We start from the raw sequence: 18,196 nt of genomic DNA, 5'->3' as shown, positions 1-18,196 counted from the left end.
ACAGTACATCAGGCGGGTCTGTCAGCTTGCCAGGAACAATGAATGAAAGGGAACGAGGCAGACACTTTCCAAGACTTACGTTTCAAGAAGCAAGATATATGATACTGTTTGCATCTTGGCTCCCCTTGTCTATTGTCAGAATTTCTTTCTCTTGTGTCAGTTTCAGAGGTGAAGGTCCCAAAGTATTTTATTTAAAAAAAAAAATCAGTAAAGAAGCCACTTTAAAGAGCAAGATATGCATCCATTATGCTAAGCGTTCATGCATAATACATCCACATACATGCAGTTTCTTTAGAACAGAGTGGCAAGTGGTCGTGCCAGAGAAAAAGTAATTACTTAGCAGTTTGAAAGTGAAAATGAGTCTCTTATTAACAGCAATCTATCCAGAAACAAAGAGCAAGGATCTCTGTTCTGATGACATGTGTTTCCATCTAACACACAATACCTAGAATTTGGAGAATGCTGCAAGACAGCTTCAGGGGGCAGCTACTGAAAATTGGAGGGAAAGAACTTTGAATTGGAAGAAAGAACACCACCAAAAGAGAAAGAGAGTGAAAGGAATTCCATCTAAGTGGGAATGGTTTCTTTTATTGTGTTTTTTAAGGACAGGCACAGTTGAGGTCTAGCCGACCTTCCATAGGTGGAACTGTGGGATTGTCCGGCATTATTAAAAATGATTTTGTTGGGGGGCGCCTGGGTGGCTCAGTGGGTTAAACCTCTGCCTTCAGCTCAGTCATGATCTCAGGGTCCTGGAATCGAGCCCCGCATCGGGCTCTCTGCTCAGCAGGGAGCCTGCTTCCTCCTCTCTCTCTGCCTGCCTCTCTGCCTACTTGTGATCTCTCTTTGTCAAATAAATAAATAAAATCTTAAAAAAAAAAAGATTTTGTTGGTCCTCTGACAGCATCACCAAAGACGCTAAAATAGATAACTGTGTGCAATTCTGATGCTGTGCGTGTTGACATTTTAAACGTTGTAACCGGACACAAAGGGAGTGAACTTCAGGAAAAAGCAGTAGAAATGGTGGTGGGCGGAGACTGTTTGGGGTCTGTGGTGAGAGCCACTGCTACGTGTCCCTGTGGTACAGCCCGTCCCCGGTGTTCTTATCAATTGCTTGCTTCGAGGCTGATCTTCTTGGTAGATCGTGAGCATAGTTGCGAGCACCCTGGCTGTTAGTTTCCCCTGGATCCCCCCGCCCCAGGGTTAGCACAGTGCCTGGCACATGTGGGTGCTATGTCACTAGGTGGTTCAGGGCTCTGAGGAAGGAAACTGAGGCATTTAGTGATTACAGTAGACTCCCTCAGCGAAGGTCCTTGCCTTGTGCACATCGTCTGCTTTGTTGATGGTGTGTGTATGCGGCACATGTGTGCATGTCATGGGCCCCAAACTGGCCTTTCCCTAGGCTGGCAACCCTCGCTGCATCCGTGCACCACGGAGATCAAAACGGACGTTCCCGTTCTTGGGGGCAAGACACGGTTCCGAGTGCTGGGCTTTTTCTTGTGTACGCTACACACACAGCAGCGTATAAAGAAGTGTTAGTACCTACAGGCTCTCTGTCTGTCTGCTGAGACTGCGGAGCAGACACTTTTGTCTGCACCGTAGTGGCTGTGTGAGGGGGAAGGAAGGGAGTCCTGCCGGTGCACATGGCGACCACCCTGCAGGTCACTCCACTGGTGCTTTGAGATGCTGGTTGAGTTCGGGAAGCCAGGTATCTGCCTGGGTGAGGCTCTGAGAACAGATCGGCCTGGGCTTCTCATGTGGAGACCAGGAGACCAGGAGACCAGGGCCTCTGATAATTCGAAACCGGCGAGGCCAACCTCTGGTGGATCCCCCACTTCACAAAGAGCCCCCATGGAGTCTAGAAGAGACCCCGTGTAATCCAGCTAGTGGAAAGCAGCCAGCGCTCAAACTGCCGGGTTCCACCCTGGCCGCAGGCTCTCTAGAGAGTCGCTGGGCATCCTAATTCAGTGATGTGGGCCCTCACATCTGTTGCTATTGCAAAGTCTTCCTGAGCAATTCTCACACAAAAAGAGGCAGTTTCCACAAATGCTGCAGCTGCGTGGGCAGGGTAGAGGAAGGGGCCGGGTGGGTGAGGGGTTTCTGCAGGACGCAGAGACATTGCGCTCTCCCCTAGAAGCCCAGAATCCTTGCTGACTTCCCTGTATTGGTTGAATGAGAGGAAGGTCACAAGATACTTTGCTGGGTTCACCTAAAATGATGAAATAAGCGGATGTCTGGATTTCTGCTTAGTAAACGGGTACATCCTTCATATTTTGTTCAGCTGTGGTTTGGGAATAAGTCAGCTGCCTTTGCCGTATGCATAGATCCCCCCGCCCCCTTCAACACACACCCCTTTCAGCATCCATAGCAGATGGTAAATTCTGTGGCTGCCAGTTTTATCATAATGTGGTTGCAGAAAATAGAAAAGCAAAGCACCATGAAGACCCCCGGGAGAATACAGCTGGGGTTGGGTAGCGGCTTCTGCATTCTCTGGTGCCGTCTGCGGGTTCCTGGACAAACGTACGGCTGGTGATGGGAACCAGTTACTGGCATGATGGAACAGGACTGCGATGTGGGGACCTGTCCTTCACGAGAGCCCGTCCACCTGGGCCTTAGCAGGAGAGAGCGCAGGCATAAGGCTTTGCTTCTGGGAGGCTGGTGTGAGCCTCCCGACAATTGCCACGTGGTGTCCATGACCCCCGAGGGGGCGCTGCGCGAGGGGCCGTGTATGGTATCAGCCGGCGGGCCTTTTCACGCGTGCGGAGGGAGCGTGCCCTCCTGTTCGATGCTCTGGTCAGGCAAAGTGTCAGTGAAAACTCTGGCTTTTGATTTAAGTAAGAATTAAGTTAAGCTCTGGTTCCTTCAGGTGGAGCTTTGAGAGGTCCAGGGAAGATCCAAGCAGTATTAAGTCAGGGGCAGCACTCCCAGGCACCAGACCAGAGGTGATACAGCTTTTCCGAGGGCATCGTACACCTTCAGAAATGAAGATCCACAAAGTTAATTTGAGAGTAAAACAGCAGATACATTTCATTTGGCAGTCATGCCCCAGGAGTGCGAGTCTAGTCAGAAATGATGTTTGATTTTGTGCTTTAGGCAAAACTGCCTTGTTGGAGGTGGGTATGCAGACAGACTCTAGGAAACAGGAACATTCCTGAAACTGCTGACCAGAATCTCGTAAAATTAAGGGTTCTACTCTCTGGCCGGGGAAGGATCTCCACAAGCTTATTTGAGAATCCAGAACTCTAGTGTTCAGAATTTTAAACACCAGAAATCAATCAAGATAGTTTATCTGTTAAGTTGGACCTAGAAACTGTATTAGACAGCATTACTTTTTTGACAGAGGAGAGATTCCTTGAGAAAACCTTGATGAAAGAATATGCATCCTCCTTAAGGAAATAGTCCAGCCTGATGTTCCTGCGGAGGGTCCAAGTCAGGAGCTGGTAAACAGCCTTGCTCATGTAGCATTAGGACTTGGTCCATGTTCTTTTGCGGGAATGGGTTTCCCCACATGGATGGAGATAAGCTTTTTCAAGTTTCAGTTCTTGAGACATTGAAGGGGAAGACTGAGCAGTTGACTTAATTTTTTTAAATTAAAAAAATATTCTAAAGCCCAAAGAAGGGCAGAGAATAACAACAAATATGTAACTGACAGAACTAACTGTCATTCTGGGGCAGCTGTGGGGCTCAGTCAGTTAAGCGTCTGACTTTTGGTTTCGGCTCAGGTCATGATCTTCGGGTCATGGCACGGTGCCCCACGTCAGGCTCCATGCCCAGCAGGGGATCTGCTTGAGAGTTTTTCTCTCCCTCTGCCCCTCCACCCACTCTCGTGGGCACTGTCCCTCTCTCCCAAATAAATAACATCTTAGAATAAAGAATTAACTGTTTTGTTTTTTTTTTAACTTAAAAAAATGCTACAGATAAAAATGAAGATCTTCAGTGTCACCCAGCCCTGGGCCCTTTCCCTTTCCCTGTATTTTGAGAGAGAGTGCCTGTGATAAATTTTGTATGTATCCTTCTATTTTGGGTTTTTATATTTTTATGTATGCCATATATATCATGAAATATACATTTACAGCCCAAGTCTATCAAGTGATTTTATTTGCTTAAGGTATATATTGACGTGGATTCTCCAATTCCTTTACTCACTGTTGTGGCTTTTGAGGTGTAGGTTGACACGAGCAGCTTACGATCATCGAGTCGTGGTTCTCTAGCATGCTACATGAATATACCATGATTTATGCTCAACCTATCTGTAGAATGTTTACTAGAAATTCCAGTAATAGAATCTCGAAATGGAATTGCAGGGGTGCCCGGCTAGCTCAGTCAGAAGAACATGCGACCCTTGATCTTGGGGGTGGTGAGTTTATACCCTCGCTGGGTATAGAGATTACTTAAAACTTACAAACAAAAACAAAAACCAGTAGTGGAATTGCTGAGTCATAGGGTGTGTGCACTTTCAGCTTTGATGGTTTATTTCTAAACTAGTTAGGACTGTTGACACTTCCACCAGCTTCCACGTGTCACTGTATGTGACAGTCCTCAACTGACAGCAAACTTTTTCAGTTTTTGCCAGTCTTAGATGAGACTATCTCACTGTCTTAATTTGGGCTTTCCAAATTATCAGTGGCATCATAATTTTTTAGCTGTTGAAATTTGAAATAATAAATATCCAAAGGCATGAAATCCTAATATATTTATATGGCACAGTAGGATTAAAATATCATTTAAAGTTGTGTTTTACTGGGGTGCCTGGGTGGCTCAGTCGGTTAAGCGTCTGCCTTTTGCTCAGGTCATGATCCTGGAGTCGCAGGATTGAGTCCCATGTCGGGCTTCTTGCTCTTCAGGGAGTCTGCTTCTCCTTCTGCCCTCTCCCTTTCTCCCTAGCTCATGCTCTCTCTTACTCTCTCAAATAAATAAATAAAATCTTAAAAAAAAATTAAGTTGTGTTTTACTCCCATGACTCTCTTGTTATAGTATTATAGTATTTTCAGAAAAATTCAGATTTTAATTACTGCCTTTATAGTTAAAAATCATTTCTTAAAGTCATAGACATTTTTGATGAAAATCTTTCTAAAATGTTTTATACTTAACCTGCTTTGTGAAATTCATAGTAAGTTGAATCAGTCCTCATAATGAACATGAAGTTTTTATAAAATTCATTCATACCTCGAGGGCATGTTAAAATATTGGATACTTGTGTGCCCGGCTAGCTCAGTCGGTAGAGCATGAGACTCTTAAAATATTGGATACTTGTTTCTATACCAGATACCCAGAAAGGTCCTCATGCTTTAGTAGTTATTTTTGCCTTTTATGGTATTCCCTCCTCCTAGTTTTCAGTGAGTCCTCCTTCCTTTTAAAACTCAAAAGTAGTTTATGTTAGTAATATGCGCTTATTGTGGAATATTTTATCTTTTCTCATTTTAATTTGCCACCTTCTCTTTGGAATTCTAAGGATAGGAGGATATTTTCCCCTTAACTGAGGATTTCAAGGGGTGCACGACAGCAGTTTGTCTTCAAGTCGGGGTCATTTCTGGCTGTGCACCAGTGTTCTGGATAGTTCTGAGGAGTGCGTCGCTACCCAGTTTCAGGGAATCTGACCTGCGGGTGCATGGGGTGTTCACTGTATTACCGAAATACCTACTTACTGAAAACACTGGGAGGAGGGAAGACCGTAAAAGGCAAAAAGAGGCACATATATTCTCTTAAAGAATGTAATTTGAATGCAAGGATGTTAAATTGGTCTGTTCCTGAGGAGATAATGAGCAGTGAGGTGACTCATTGTCTTGGAAGGTCCAAGGCAAGTGGCCAGATACAGATGGTGCAAGGCCATGCCGGTTGAGTAGCCTAAGTACCATGTGACAGTTAATGCTTTTTAAGGATTTTTAATTTTTGTTTTCATAAAACTGCTGCTGTTGATAGGTTTGCTCTTTCTTGCCTTCGCAAACTTGTGAAACAAATTTAACATTTGTGTCTCGTCTCCTTTCAGTGTGACAAAATTAGGCAAGAACGAGATGAAGCTGTTAAAAAACTGGAGGAACTTCAGAAAAGTATGTAAGCGTTTCATTGGAATTACTGTAACGCACATAACTATGTTTGGGAATTATGTGGGCAGACACGTCCCCTATGTTTAGTTGCTGCTGCATTGGGCTTCCAAGAAAGCAAGAATTGTCTTCCTATTTGCTGCCCCCTCCCCCCACCAAAAATGTCCTGGCATTACTGTGATTTTCAAACAAATGGAATGAATATTATTGTTTCAATAGTATGTTATTATAAAAGACAGTTTGCACTTGTTATATAAAAAACTTTACTATGCAGAACAGTTAAAGAAGAACTAAAATTACTTGTTATCTTGATTCTTTGAGAAAAGGCAGTGTTAATATTCTATAGTCTTTCTTTCTTGGTCTTTTATCTGTGGGCAGTATTTATGTCCACAAAAAATAAAGTCACGCTTTTCATTCAGTTTTACAACCTGCTTTTTTCAGGGAGTGGTGTATTGTAGTCATCTTTGCATGTCAGTAGAGATGTATTTTTTTTTCTGTATTCTCTTACATGATAGTATTCTAATTTATTTGAACATTCTTTCAGTGATAGATGGATTATTTCTGAGTTTTAGATATTCTAAGTAATGTCAAGTATAAGAGTATTCTTAAACATCTTCACAGTGGTCTGGTTTGTTTCTTACATTAATTCATAGAAAAGGAATTGTAGTTCACAGAACTATCACATTTTTAAGAGTCAGAATGTTTGTAATGGCCTTCTCACCAAGGAATGTTGTATTCCCACAAAAGCTGTAATAGTGTGCTAAATGTTTGCTATGGTATTCTTGTATGCCATGCCAATCTGTCATTACCTCGTCCACTAAGATAGAATGTATCTGATCATACTCAGAAGGATCAGAAGGAAATAGGTCATGGGAAAAGGACTAGACTCTAGCAGGAAAAGTTGTCCTTCCCCTTGGAAGCAGGGTCTTTCTCCGTCTTTCTGCAGATGCTGTGTTAGGCTGTTTGATTATATCATAAAGTGTTGACTTGGTAACTATGCAACAGAACATTTTATTCTTGTTGAAGGTTAAACAGGCATGAAAATGGAGCATTATAGTTCATTTCAGTACCCAGTTTATTTCAAGTGTCTGGCTTTAAAAAAGTCTCGGGAATATTGTTGTTGGTACTTTCCTTTGGAGGCCAATATGCTATGACAGAAATATCTCTTACTTGTGAATATACAAACTGCGATTGTGTAGAACTTTCTTGTTCCCTAAGGCGGGATTAATTTGATACTCTTCCACTTTTGCTGACACTGGGTCACACTGAAAGTATTATACCATTTACATTGTTACCAATTCATGTTCTCAAATTAATTATTGATAGTGGATTGGAATGCTGTGTGTAGTAAGAATAGTTCAAGGTTTTATGTTTGGACTTAACATAAAATGCTTTGGTCGGGCAGGTAGTAGGCATTTTGCCTCTTGTGTTCTGCAGAAATGGAAGGAGCTTCTCCCCAAATCAACCTACCTTTAGAGTAACATATAAACCTTCCTCTCCCACTTCCTTTTCCCCTTTCTTTGTCTTTTCCTCTAAATATCTTCGACAGTTTTAAAAATTCACATTTTTCCTTACGAGCAACTCAGAACCTAAAAGAATCAGCTGAAAGGTTAGTACAGTGATCTTTATTGTTGTATGCGTTGAATTTTTGACTTTCCTAAGTCTGCTTAATTAATGTAAAGTTTGGATGGCAGGAGAACAGAATGCCGACTCTTTTCTCTGACTCAAAAGAGCAGAACGTGGGGATGATGAAAATTCCAAATACTTGTTAAAACATTCTGTCTGGGGTAAATGGTTGATGACTTCTGAACAGGGAGCAGGATTTCGGATTTGGAAGGGAGCACAGCGGTTACCAGCAGGAAAAAGCAGCTGTGCTGTGAATCCACGTAGTCCTGAGCAATTTCTGCATTAGTAAAATTGGGATAAATGACCCTGCCTCCGAGGCTGTTCAAGGAACAAATGAGATAATTCGTGGAGAAAGTGCTGAACACAGTGCCTGGTGTTAGAGTTTAAGTGCTCAGTCAACGTGCGCTGCTGCCACCGCCATCTCGTTGACTGTCCCGTCTAGAGCCCGAGCCCCTTCGGCATGAGGAGTCCATGAGCCTGCTCACGGGTTCGTTTGCAGAGCCTGGTCTTGGCGCTTGGACAGCCCTGGGGAAATATCTTCGGGTGCTAAGTTGAAATCTGCCTGCCTGTCATGTATACCTAACGAGGCCCAGAGCTCAGAGTGAGGGAAGAGCCCCGTTAAGCCGAAGGGCTGTGCTCACCTTGCTGGTTGTGCTCTTCTTAGCTGGTTTTGTCCATATTTCCCCGCCATTTTTGGCCTCCATCAGCTCTGCCCGAGCCTTCCTCCTGTCTTCCTGCACAAAGAGCCCCGCTGCAGAGCAAAGATTCATGTGAATCTGTCCCTGGAAAGACAGATTCACGTGAGAGAAGAAGTCACTCAAGGCCTTTCCAGTCCTTCAGCCAGAACCTGAGAGCCTTTGCGGTGTGTGAGGACACACCCGTGTCCCCCGCACGCCTGCCAGCTCTCCTCCGTGTTTGCACACGCGTGAAGACCTGTCAGACGATCTCACATCGCTGGCGAGTGGACGGTATGTCTCCACATGAGCTGCAGAGACGTCCTGCATCTAGGCGTTGCTGAGAGTTGGCTGGATGGAGAGGAGTTGCGCTCACGTCAATCCCACGCGTGGTATCACATTTGAATACAAGTTAGAAAGACATCTAGAAAATCAGAGTCCTCTAGAAGTTGGTTTAGCTGAGCTTTACACGTTAGGACTCTATTTTGGGATGTATGTTACTTGACTTTTTTGGGCTTCAGTGTTCTCCAATAAGAAATTGCTGTGATATTACATACCTACCTCGTAAGACTGACGTGAGGAATCCTGACAGAGCACATGGGGTTTAGCACAGGCTGGACACAGAGTTGGCCCAACAGTCAGTGATAGCGGTTGTGTCCGAAGCAGTTCTGTTCTAGAGAGAACATTCTTGTAAAGGGGTGTTCCCAGACGAACATAGGCCTGATAGATTTTTCCAGTCACAAACACAAACACAAATGTGACTATGTAGCACATACCCAGCAGTATGTCAGGTGCAGGACGGTCAGACATGAATGAGTAAAGCTGTGATGCTCGAAGTTAATAGAAGACAAAAACAAGTCAAAAAGAGAAAGTCCCAGTTGCCCCCCATTCTGTGATGGCAAGTATGTCAGAGTGCTTTGCGGTCGTGAAGAGGAAAAATAGACTTTGCTGGTTCAATTGGACGGGTGGAAGCACTCATGGATGCCCTTTCAGGTTATGCTTCTGAGTTGTGAGAGTCACTAAAAACAACTCTGATTATGGAAAAGATCAAGCTTATATAAAACTAAGAAAATAATGCAGTGAAGCCCCATGGGTCCATCATCAGCTTCAACAGCTACCAGACCGTGGCCAGGCATTTCATCGCTGTCCACGCATGCATTCTCACCGACCTCAGATCATTTTGAAATGAATTCAGTCATCATATCATTTCATTTCATCATATCATTTAATGATAATTTTATCGTAAATAAATATAACGATTTCAATACATGTTTCTAAAAGTCTAGAATTCATCTTTCTTCTTTTTGAACCCTTCCTGTCATGCACAGCAGAGCTATGTTAGGTGTAGTGGTCATTCCTGGTCTGGGTGTTAGGAGACAAGCCTGAATTTGGCAACATTTAGTGAGCCAGTCACTAAATGAACAAATGAAAGGTTTGGTTTTCTTTTTGTTTTTTTAAAAAACTTTCATCCTTTGGAAGTTGCAAATAAAATTACATACTGCAAAAACGTCTGTTTTGTGTCATGTAACCTGACTTGTAGTTTTGGAAATGAGGTCTGCTTTTTAAAGATATAAATGCCCTCTGAAACATGTTCTTTTCTTTTAAATCTAGAAAGTGAATAGGTGGGTGTCTTTACTCCCCACTTAGCATTGAGATAATTTTTTAAACTAGAAATCAAAGCACAACTTTTGATTTCTACTGTTCTCTCTTAGAGGAAGAGAGAAAAAAAACCTATCTGATGGGGCCTGCTGTATGAGAATTGGAGAAAATTGTGGCTAGTGCTGCCTATGTAAGTTTATCAAGTTAAGTTACAGGGCAGCTTTTTACAAAATGTTCAGAAAATAAGTGTGAGTGTGTGTGTGTGTGTGTGTGTGTGTGTGTGTGTGTGTTTCTTTTTGCTGGGCCTAAACCTTGCTGCGTGGAATGATTTTTCCTTACTCTTCCATGAGCAAGAATGTTATTGAATAAAAAGTCAAATTCCTATGAAACATGCAGAGTGTTTATGTTTTTGTTATGATGGTGGAAATACCAGATTGTGGCAGAAGAAGTCAAGTAGTTAAGGCTAAAAATTCAAAGTAATATTTGATGTTGTAAAAATTGTATAGGTTTCTTTTCTCTTTCCTTCACATTTTTGAAGAACCTACCTTGTAAACATAGTGATAAAATGCCAAGAATATTAGGATTTTAAGGAAATAATAGAGCCTATTATTTAAACTACAATATAAAAGGCAATTATATTGATGAAGAGCTACATGGGCTTTGTGTGTGTGAATAAACTTGGCCTGTGTTCAGCTTCTATTTGTTCTTCTGGCATAAACACATATTGTGTGTGATTCCAGTTTAATGGGGACCCGTTTGTATGCCAAGCAGCTGCATTTTAGGACCTATTGCGTGATTTCATAGCTCTCTGAAAATTGGTTCTATTCAGAACAAGAGATAGAAGAGGAGAGGGGGGTGGTGTGGAAGGGGGGGCAGAGCCTCAACACACAATCATTTCTTTTCAATTGGAGCCAGAAAGGTTGATGACAACATGACCATTGTGTTATAATGATAAGACCACTAAGGCATCTGTACCTCTCATCAAGGCTTTCACACAACAGCAGATACAATTTAATTCACTGCTCTGTCAGCAGTGCTGATACCATTATGCCGTCTGTCTCCACAGTTATAATCACTGTCCTCTGAGAAATGCAGTTGAAATGATCTTGAGCAGTCAAAGAAACTCTCAATTAAGGCTGCCACTTCCAATGTGTCAGATTGTGTCTTATGCACTTGGTACAATTTTCACTTCCAATCCTGTTTATTTACAATGTCTACCAGTAATTACGCTTAACGTGTCATTTAGTGAGGGGGGCCCCTGCCAAGCCGATTGTTGGGTGCTGCTGTACCATTGAGTGGGAGTTTCTCGAAGTCAATGCCATCAGCAGCTTTTAGGCCCTGATGGGATGCAGTAGTAATGTTGATAATGCAAGTATCGTGCTCATCAAGTCATAATTAGATGCCACTCAAATGTGCCACTTGTAATAACAGTGTTGATTCATGTTTTTCTCGGTGACTGCAACTACTAATTAGTTAAGTGGTTTTTGGTTGGCCTGCATTTGCTGCAGATTATTATTACCCCTGAAAAAATGTCAAGGTTAGAGATGTTTCTGGCCATTTAGTGCTGCTTTATGAATTTGAATATTAACATAATAAGAACTTTGGACAGACTTAGGAAGTAATACATTTTTGTATTTAATTTGGAGAGAAATTTTTTTCCCCTGAGTTTAATCATAATTGCAGGTTAATTAAGCTTAAATGAAGCAAAAGTAATCTCTCTTTGTGTTATGTGAGCCCCAGTGCTTTTTGCCTAACTTCATTGGGTTTCACATTTGGGTGTACTTCATTTTTCTTTTTTAAGCCAAACACATGTCAATAAGTATACACGTCCACAGTGAGGTTTAAGATGCTGAGCATTTTCTTTTAACTAAAAATGTTGGGGAAAGGAATTGGCACTTTTCTCTCAGATGATCTTCGAAGTATAATTCAGGTTCTAAATTACTTTGTACCTTTGAATCTCAATCTGTATAAACCAGCTACTGAAAGAGCCTGAAAATTACTATTTTTCAAGCATTGGTAAAGTGTCCAGTAAAATTGCATTTTTCTTCCAATCTTCCTGACAGTCTGTGATGCAAGAAGGCTCCACGTTCATCGTCATCGAGTACATAACTGGGGTTGCTGTACTTTCCTGCCCCAGAGTTTATTAAATCACAGTAACTACTTTGTCTCTCATAGAGAAGGCTGTTGCATGCTGACCTGAGCTAAACTGCCACCTTGTTATTCTGGTGAAGGAGATCAAGTTAAGATTTAATTTTAAAAATTTCTTGCTAGCTGATTTTCCTTCTTAGATCCAGGGGTTTGTCTCGCTAAGAAAAGGAAACCACGTTTGCCACTTTTCATTGAGGAGAGAGTCTTTCGTCTAAGTTAGTGGACGTGTCTAAGACTCTGTGTACAGCTGCATAGAATAAAGACACTTAAAGGCAGCCTAACTAGCTTTCTTAAAAATGTGTGCATTGGAAATGAAGGCTCTTCATTGCGTTTTTTCCCCCTCCACGTCCAAATATTAGCTAAGATTTAATCAGGGCGGCAGCTTCAAGACTGTTTTTTTGTTTGTTTGTTTGTTTTTTGTTTTTTTGTTTTTCCCTCCTCCATACCCGCTGAAGGCCTGGCGAGCTAAAGAAGTGAAGTATTCTGAGTCATGGGACACAATGTGTGGGCTTCTGGAATCGCTGACTAATCTCTGAATGCTGAGACTTTTTTCCCCCTCATTCCTAGTTTCTCACATGGTTATAGAGGAAGTCAATTTTATGCAGAACCATCTTGAAATAGAGAAGACTTGTCGAGAGAGTGCTGAGGCTCTGGCGACAAAGGTGAGACTCTTCAAATAAGGGAATTCTACCTGTGCCTTTTAAGTTCAACTTCTTTTCTGATGAGTGAGTGGCCTCTTACCTGCTTTTGCTTGTCTAGTCCCATTGCCTCTGCTCTGATGAGGAGAAGTGTCGTAAAGTGCTGTAAATTATCAAAGCCCTGGAATAGGGTTATGTAAATATCTTAATGCCTAGGTTCTTTCCATTGTAAAAGGGGCATTTACATGTGTGTATTTCAGCATTGGTGCTTTCTGCCTCTAAAAAATGGCCCAGAGTCCATCTTTCAACTGGACTTTCTTAATGTCTGAGCATTGGGTGAAAACATTCGCCAAGTTTAAAACGAACCTGGTGTGGCATAAAGGGGGCAATGAGTGTTTCACATTTGATTTAGATGAAAAAGTCAGCCTCCAGCCTTACATTTCAGGTGATTATTTGTGAAAGCAGAGTGAGGGCATGCTAAAGGTGACCTCCAGTGCTCCACTGATTGCTTCTCGCTGATGAATTTACCAAGAGTGTAATTTTCTATATTCTATCTCATCAGAAGTACATTATTATTAAAGAATGTTTTTTATCTCTGTCTTACGTATTTTGGGTCGGGTAAAATGCATCTGAACCACTTCATCAGAAAATGGATTACAGCAATTTTTAACCAAAAATCATTAGTAATGCCGGTTGTGTGCCTTTCTCTCTTCCCCATCACCTCCCTCCAAAGTATGTCTTTGGATGTCACTGAAAGTCTGCAAATCAATCAGCCAGTCTGTCTATGTATCTCTCTGTTTAATTTGTGTGCATTAGCAGTGTGCTTGCTGGAGGTATTTGCTTAATTGTTTGTGTAATGACACTACATTAGAATTCATAAGATAATACAGTCAGAACCCAAGAATATAAACATGTACATGCAACTTCTCTTCTGTTATTCCTTTGAAGAATACACAGCACTATGGGCCATTGCTTTAAAAACAGTGATCGCATGGGTGCTTTCCTATCATTTCTTCTGCGCTACCCTTCATTAAGTGTTCACTGGTCTGCAAAACTGGGTGAATCCTCTTTTTTTTTTTTTTTAAAGATTTATTTATTTATTTGACAGACAGAGGTCACAGGTAGGCAGAGAGGCAGGTAGAGACAGAGAGAGGGGGAAACAGGCTCCCCGCCGAGCAGAGAGCCCGATGCGGGGCCCTATCCCAGGACCCTGGGATCATGACCCGAGCCAAAGGCAGAGGCGAATCCTCTTTTTCATATCCTTTATTCCTTCTTTGGGAACGGATAGAAAAAAAAAATGTCTTGGGAGCATACTAACTGCTCTGAACCTTGCAGTAGCTAAAGATAGTCCTTGGATTTTCTCTTGCTATCCATAAGTATCCCTGTTGCCAGTAATACATTGCAAAATGAGAACACAGACTACCTCGCAGGACTGGCAGAATTAATGGAAAGCAACAATTTGGGAGTTTTATTCCCAGTGATGTCATTTTGGGCATATGTGACTTTGGGCAAGTTACTAGTTCTGGTCTCTGGACTGCTGTGTCTCCTCTCAAATGACAGGACGGACTAGAGTTAGGACGGCAGGGAGAAAGGGACAGACTTCCCTTTTTTCATGATGCACTCTACTCACAGGTCTGTATAAACCCTTTTAAAAAAATGATTTGAGCCCTCCCCGCCTTTCTTAACAGGTGACTTTGAGCAAGAGAATGAACCTCTCTGGGGTTCTACAGTTGCCTTGTCCCAAGTGTCAGGGTGGACCAGCATTGATTTCTTAAGAATATCCTAGACCCACTGATGCTGGGAATGTGCCCCAGGCCAGGTGTGTGCCGAGAAAGCTGCCAGGGGACTGTTGTCTCGTCCGTCCCTGTTTATGAACCACTGTATTACTAATCTCAAAGGTCAGTTTTATACTTTAGTCTTGACAAGAGGATCCTTCACTTACACGTTTTGTCCTCCTCATGAAGTCTTTCAAAGTGGCCATACGGTTTCTTTCTGAGGCTACAATGTGGCCTTGTGGGACTTGGAATAAAAATAGGTCAGAAAGCCTATAGATGTATTCATTGGATCTGGAAGATACTACAGCTTTGAATGCAAAGTCTGGAAGCTTTATTATATGAATGATCAATAAGTAGCACATCCTGGGGCGCTCTGGGTGGCTCAGTGGGTTAAAGCCTCTGCCTTTGGCTCAGGTCATGATCTCAGGGTCCTGGGATCAAGCCCCGCATTGGAATCTCTGCTCAGCAGGGAGCCTGCTTCCCTCTCTCTCTCTCTACCTGCTTCTCTGCCTACTTGTGATCTCTCTCTGTGAAATAAAATCTTTAAAAAAAAAAAAAGTAGCACATCCTGATTTAGGTATCCCAATTGTCATTTTTGAAAGTAGACTCCATTTTTAAAGCAACAAAGTTTCTGTAAATTTCTTCTTATTTTTCTAAATCTTTGCTCTCAAATTAATGACAAATGGGATGTTCTTAAGATGCAATTTGCATAATTTTCTTAAAAGCAAGGGTGGATGCTTCGGTAAAATGTGTAGGTTAAACCAATAAATGTAGACCAATTATTTAAACCATATGGTCCAAATCTGCTTAACTTGCTTACTTTGTATCTTTAAATATTCATTAAGCTGCACCCAATATAAAAACTATTTAAATTTGAACGTAGTAGAAGATTCTGCTACTATAGGTTTATAAAAGATTTATTTTTGCTTTGTGACTTAGAATCATTCCAAAAGACAGTATGCTGTTAACATATAGCTTGATGAATAATAACCTCAGTGAAATTGCTTTGCCAAAATTTATGAATTCAGAGTTTTCAAAGATATCCAGTTAGTATGGTCATGAGATCTTTATGTACATAAATCTTATGTTTCTTCCTTCAGAATGTGAGAATGATGTTCCAGAGAAATTTGCTTGTGGCTTTTTTTTTTTTTTTTAATTATTTTTTTTTAAAGAGTAGTCTCCACACCCATCATGGGGCTTAAACTCATGACCCTGAGATCAAGAGTCACATGCTCTACCAAATGAGCCAGCCAGGTGCCCGGTGTGTGGCTTTTTTATTGAGTTAGTAACTTTATTGAAGAGAGTAGTTGTATTACAGCCACATAGTGCTGGCAGATTCTGATTCCTGGCTTGATAGAAAGAGGCATTAAACTCTTGAGGGTATAACAATTAATGAACAAGTTATTAAGTATTATTGTGACAGTGGCCCAGGACTGAACCTCTTAAACACCAGATAACAAAAATTAGTGTTTTTGTGCTTTCATGAGGATCCTGGAAGAAGAGAAAATTGCACAGATGTCTAAGTTGGTTAAAAAAAACTAGCTGATAAAGTATTCCCAAAGAAAAATCAGACACACACCCCGAACACCTTTTGTTCCTATCAGGAGCAGACACTGGCTTTTTCCTGCATGTCCGTCACTGTGTGAAGCGCTTCCTGTGTAATGTCTCACTCAGTGCGCACGTTATGGGGCAAAGGCTATTTTTACCCTTAGTTCGTGGAGGAGGAGACCACTGCTGTGAAAGGTGAAGTTATTCTAGGAGCAGAGACATTGGATTATAGAGCAGGATTCTTGCCTCTGGTTTTATAGAAACAGATACAGAAGTGTTTCCTTTCTCTGTGTCAAAGATTCTTCATAGTGATGCGAAACAGAATCACCTGGGGCCCCGAGAGGGTGCTCTGCGGGGTTCCACCGCCAGAGAGTTGGGTCTGTGAGAGAGCCTGTGCACTGGGATTGTGTAAAAGCTCTCTGGAGGTTCTAATGTGGCGTGTTGCAAACCATTAGTTTAAGTATTACTAGGGGACAGAATTACAAATGAAGGCTTGACTGTTTTCACTTTTTCCTTCAATTTTGATTTTTTTCCCTGCCATTCGGAGAAGATGGCACCATCTGAGTATCAGGCAGGATCCTTGAGCCACTCGTGCCCGCTGTAGCGCCTGTGGTACCAGGAACCCACAACAGGCTTTACGAGAATGTTTTATCCTAGGGGAGAGAGGCTTAGAGATCATGGGCTCCTGTCTTATCCCTGATCCTCTAATGGACTGTCGGGAGCTAGAAGCTGGAGCTGTGGGCTGGGCACAGGGAAGAAAGGGGCTGTGTGGGATTCCCTGAGTAGAGCTCACGAGGCTTCCCAGGGGGAAGCTTTGGAAGGGTTCAGAGGTCTGGGAAACCTCTTGGGCCCGCATCAGGCTACTTGGGATATAGTTAGATTCAGTGTTCTTGGGGTGAGAATCAGACCTCCCTGTTTGGAATGGTCTGGACTTTTTCCTGAGGGAAGCCCTAAAGGGCCTTGATTATGATCACAAATGAAGGACCAAAGCTGGGCCAGTACCAGCATGACTTACTCTGATGTAAAGCTGTAGTAGAGAAGGTAGTTATTAGCTTTCCAATGAGTTGGGTTTCTGTTTCTATTTATTTCCAGTGTCAGTTATTTAATTCAGAACTTGTCTTAGTCGCCATTAGCCCTGAGTGAAAGAAGAGAGGTTGCATTTCTATATGTGCATGTGTTCATAGGAGACCTTTTATTTTTTAGTCTTCAGAAGAGAAAACATAAGGAAACCATACTTTCCTTCTATGGGCTTTGGACCACGTTGAGTCTTTGTGCTTCGCACTAATACCGGTACACACATAAACAAGGGAACCGAAGAAGACGGTGGTAGTTGAGCGACTGAAACTAAAGAACAATTCATTTCTAACAAATACATTAATTAATTAAGATTTCTTCTCTTTGCTATGAACTATAACTCTTTTTATAGAGAGAACAGAAACATACCTTGAACTTTCTTCCACTGTCAAAAGGAAAAAAAGTAGGAATTTGTTAGTGAGGGATATTGGGGAATCCCATGGCATCCATGAGCTAGGAGCATTTTGAGAATGGACCAGAGTCCTGTGGGAAACCCATCTCCATTATTCTTCTCTGTGTGTCTCTACACACCAGCTCCGTTTTGGGCTTTGCTATGGACTCCCTTCCTCTGTTTCTCAGTTCAGTAGTGAATCATGTTTGCCTACAGCGTCTGTATATCTGGACACATGGACGGAAACTCATCTCTGTTCTAGCCTCCAAATTTCTAGAGGAGGGATTCACCTGGCCACGCTTAGGCGCACGTGCCTGATCCCCGGACTGATTAGCTTCAGCCAAAGGGATGGGGTGTTCTCTAGGGGAACACAGTTGTTCCCAAAGGAATGCTGTGGAACAATGAAGAGGAGTAGCAGGTGTTCAGAGAAGAGGGAGGGCTGGGCTAACAAACATTTGAAGGGTGGGCACAACAGCAAAGAAAACATTTTCTTGAAATGAAGTGCCTTAATTAGGACTATTAAGGATGGAATAAGTTGAAATTTGATTAAATCTAAGTATATAAATCTATACTGGTATCTTGTCTTAATAATTCTTATGTCATCAGAACTAGCATTTCCCCATGCTGCTGGCTGTAATCCAGGCATCAGGTCTTAACTTTAGTTAGTTTAATACTAAAAAGTGTA

The 18,196-nt window shown here is 42.1% G+C and overlaps 1 protein-coding gene across 3 annotated transcripts in view; it reads left to right on the top strand.

Moving 5' to 3' along the window:
• The window catches only part of SHTN1 (shootin 1), a 103,501-nt gene that overhangs the window by 25,448 nt on the left and 59,857 nt on the right, over positions 1 to 18,196 (top strand). For 2 of the 3 annotated variants that reach the window (XM_032311925.1, XM_032311927.1), the window contains exons 3-4: positions 5,984 to 6,044; positions 12,653 to 12,747. In XM_032311925.1, coding sequence (XP_032167816.1) covers positions 5,984 to 6,044; positions 12,653 to 12,747 — 156 coding nt within the window. The remainder of the gene's footprint in view (positions 1 to 5,983; positions 6,045 to 12,652; positions 12,748 to 18,196) is intronic. The other variant, XM_032311926.1, reaches the window with a different exon arrangement.

This window comes from Mustela erminea, chromosome 14, assembly GCF_009829155.1.
Source record: "Mustela erminea isolate mMusErm1 chromosome 14, mMusErm1.Pri, whole genome shotgun sequence".
Classification (NCBI taxonomy): Eukaryota; Metazoa; Chordata; class Mammalia; order Carnivora; family Mustelidae; genus Mustela; species Mustela erminea.
The sequence above is the reverse complement of the archived record's forward strand: the minus strand, read 5'-3'. Positions and strand labels throughout refer to the sequence as shown.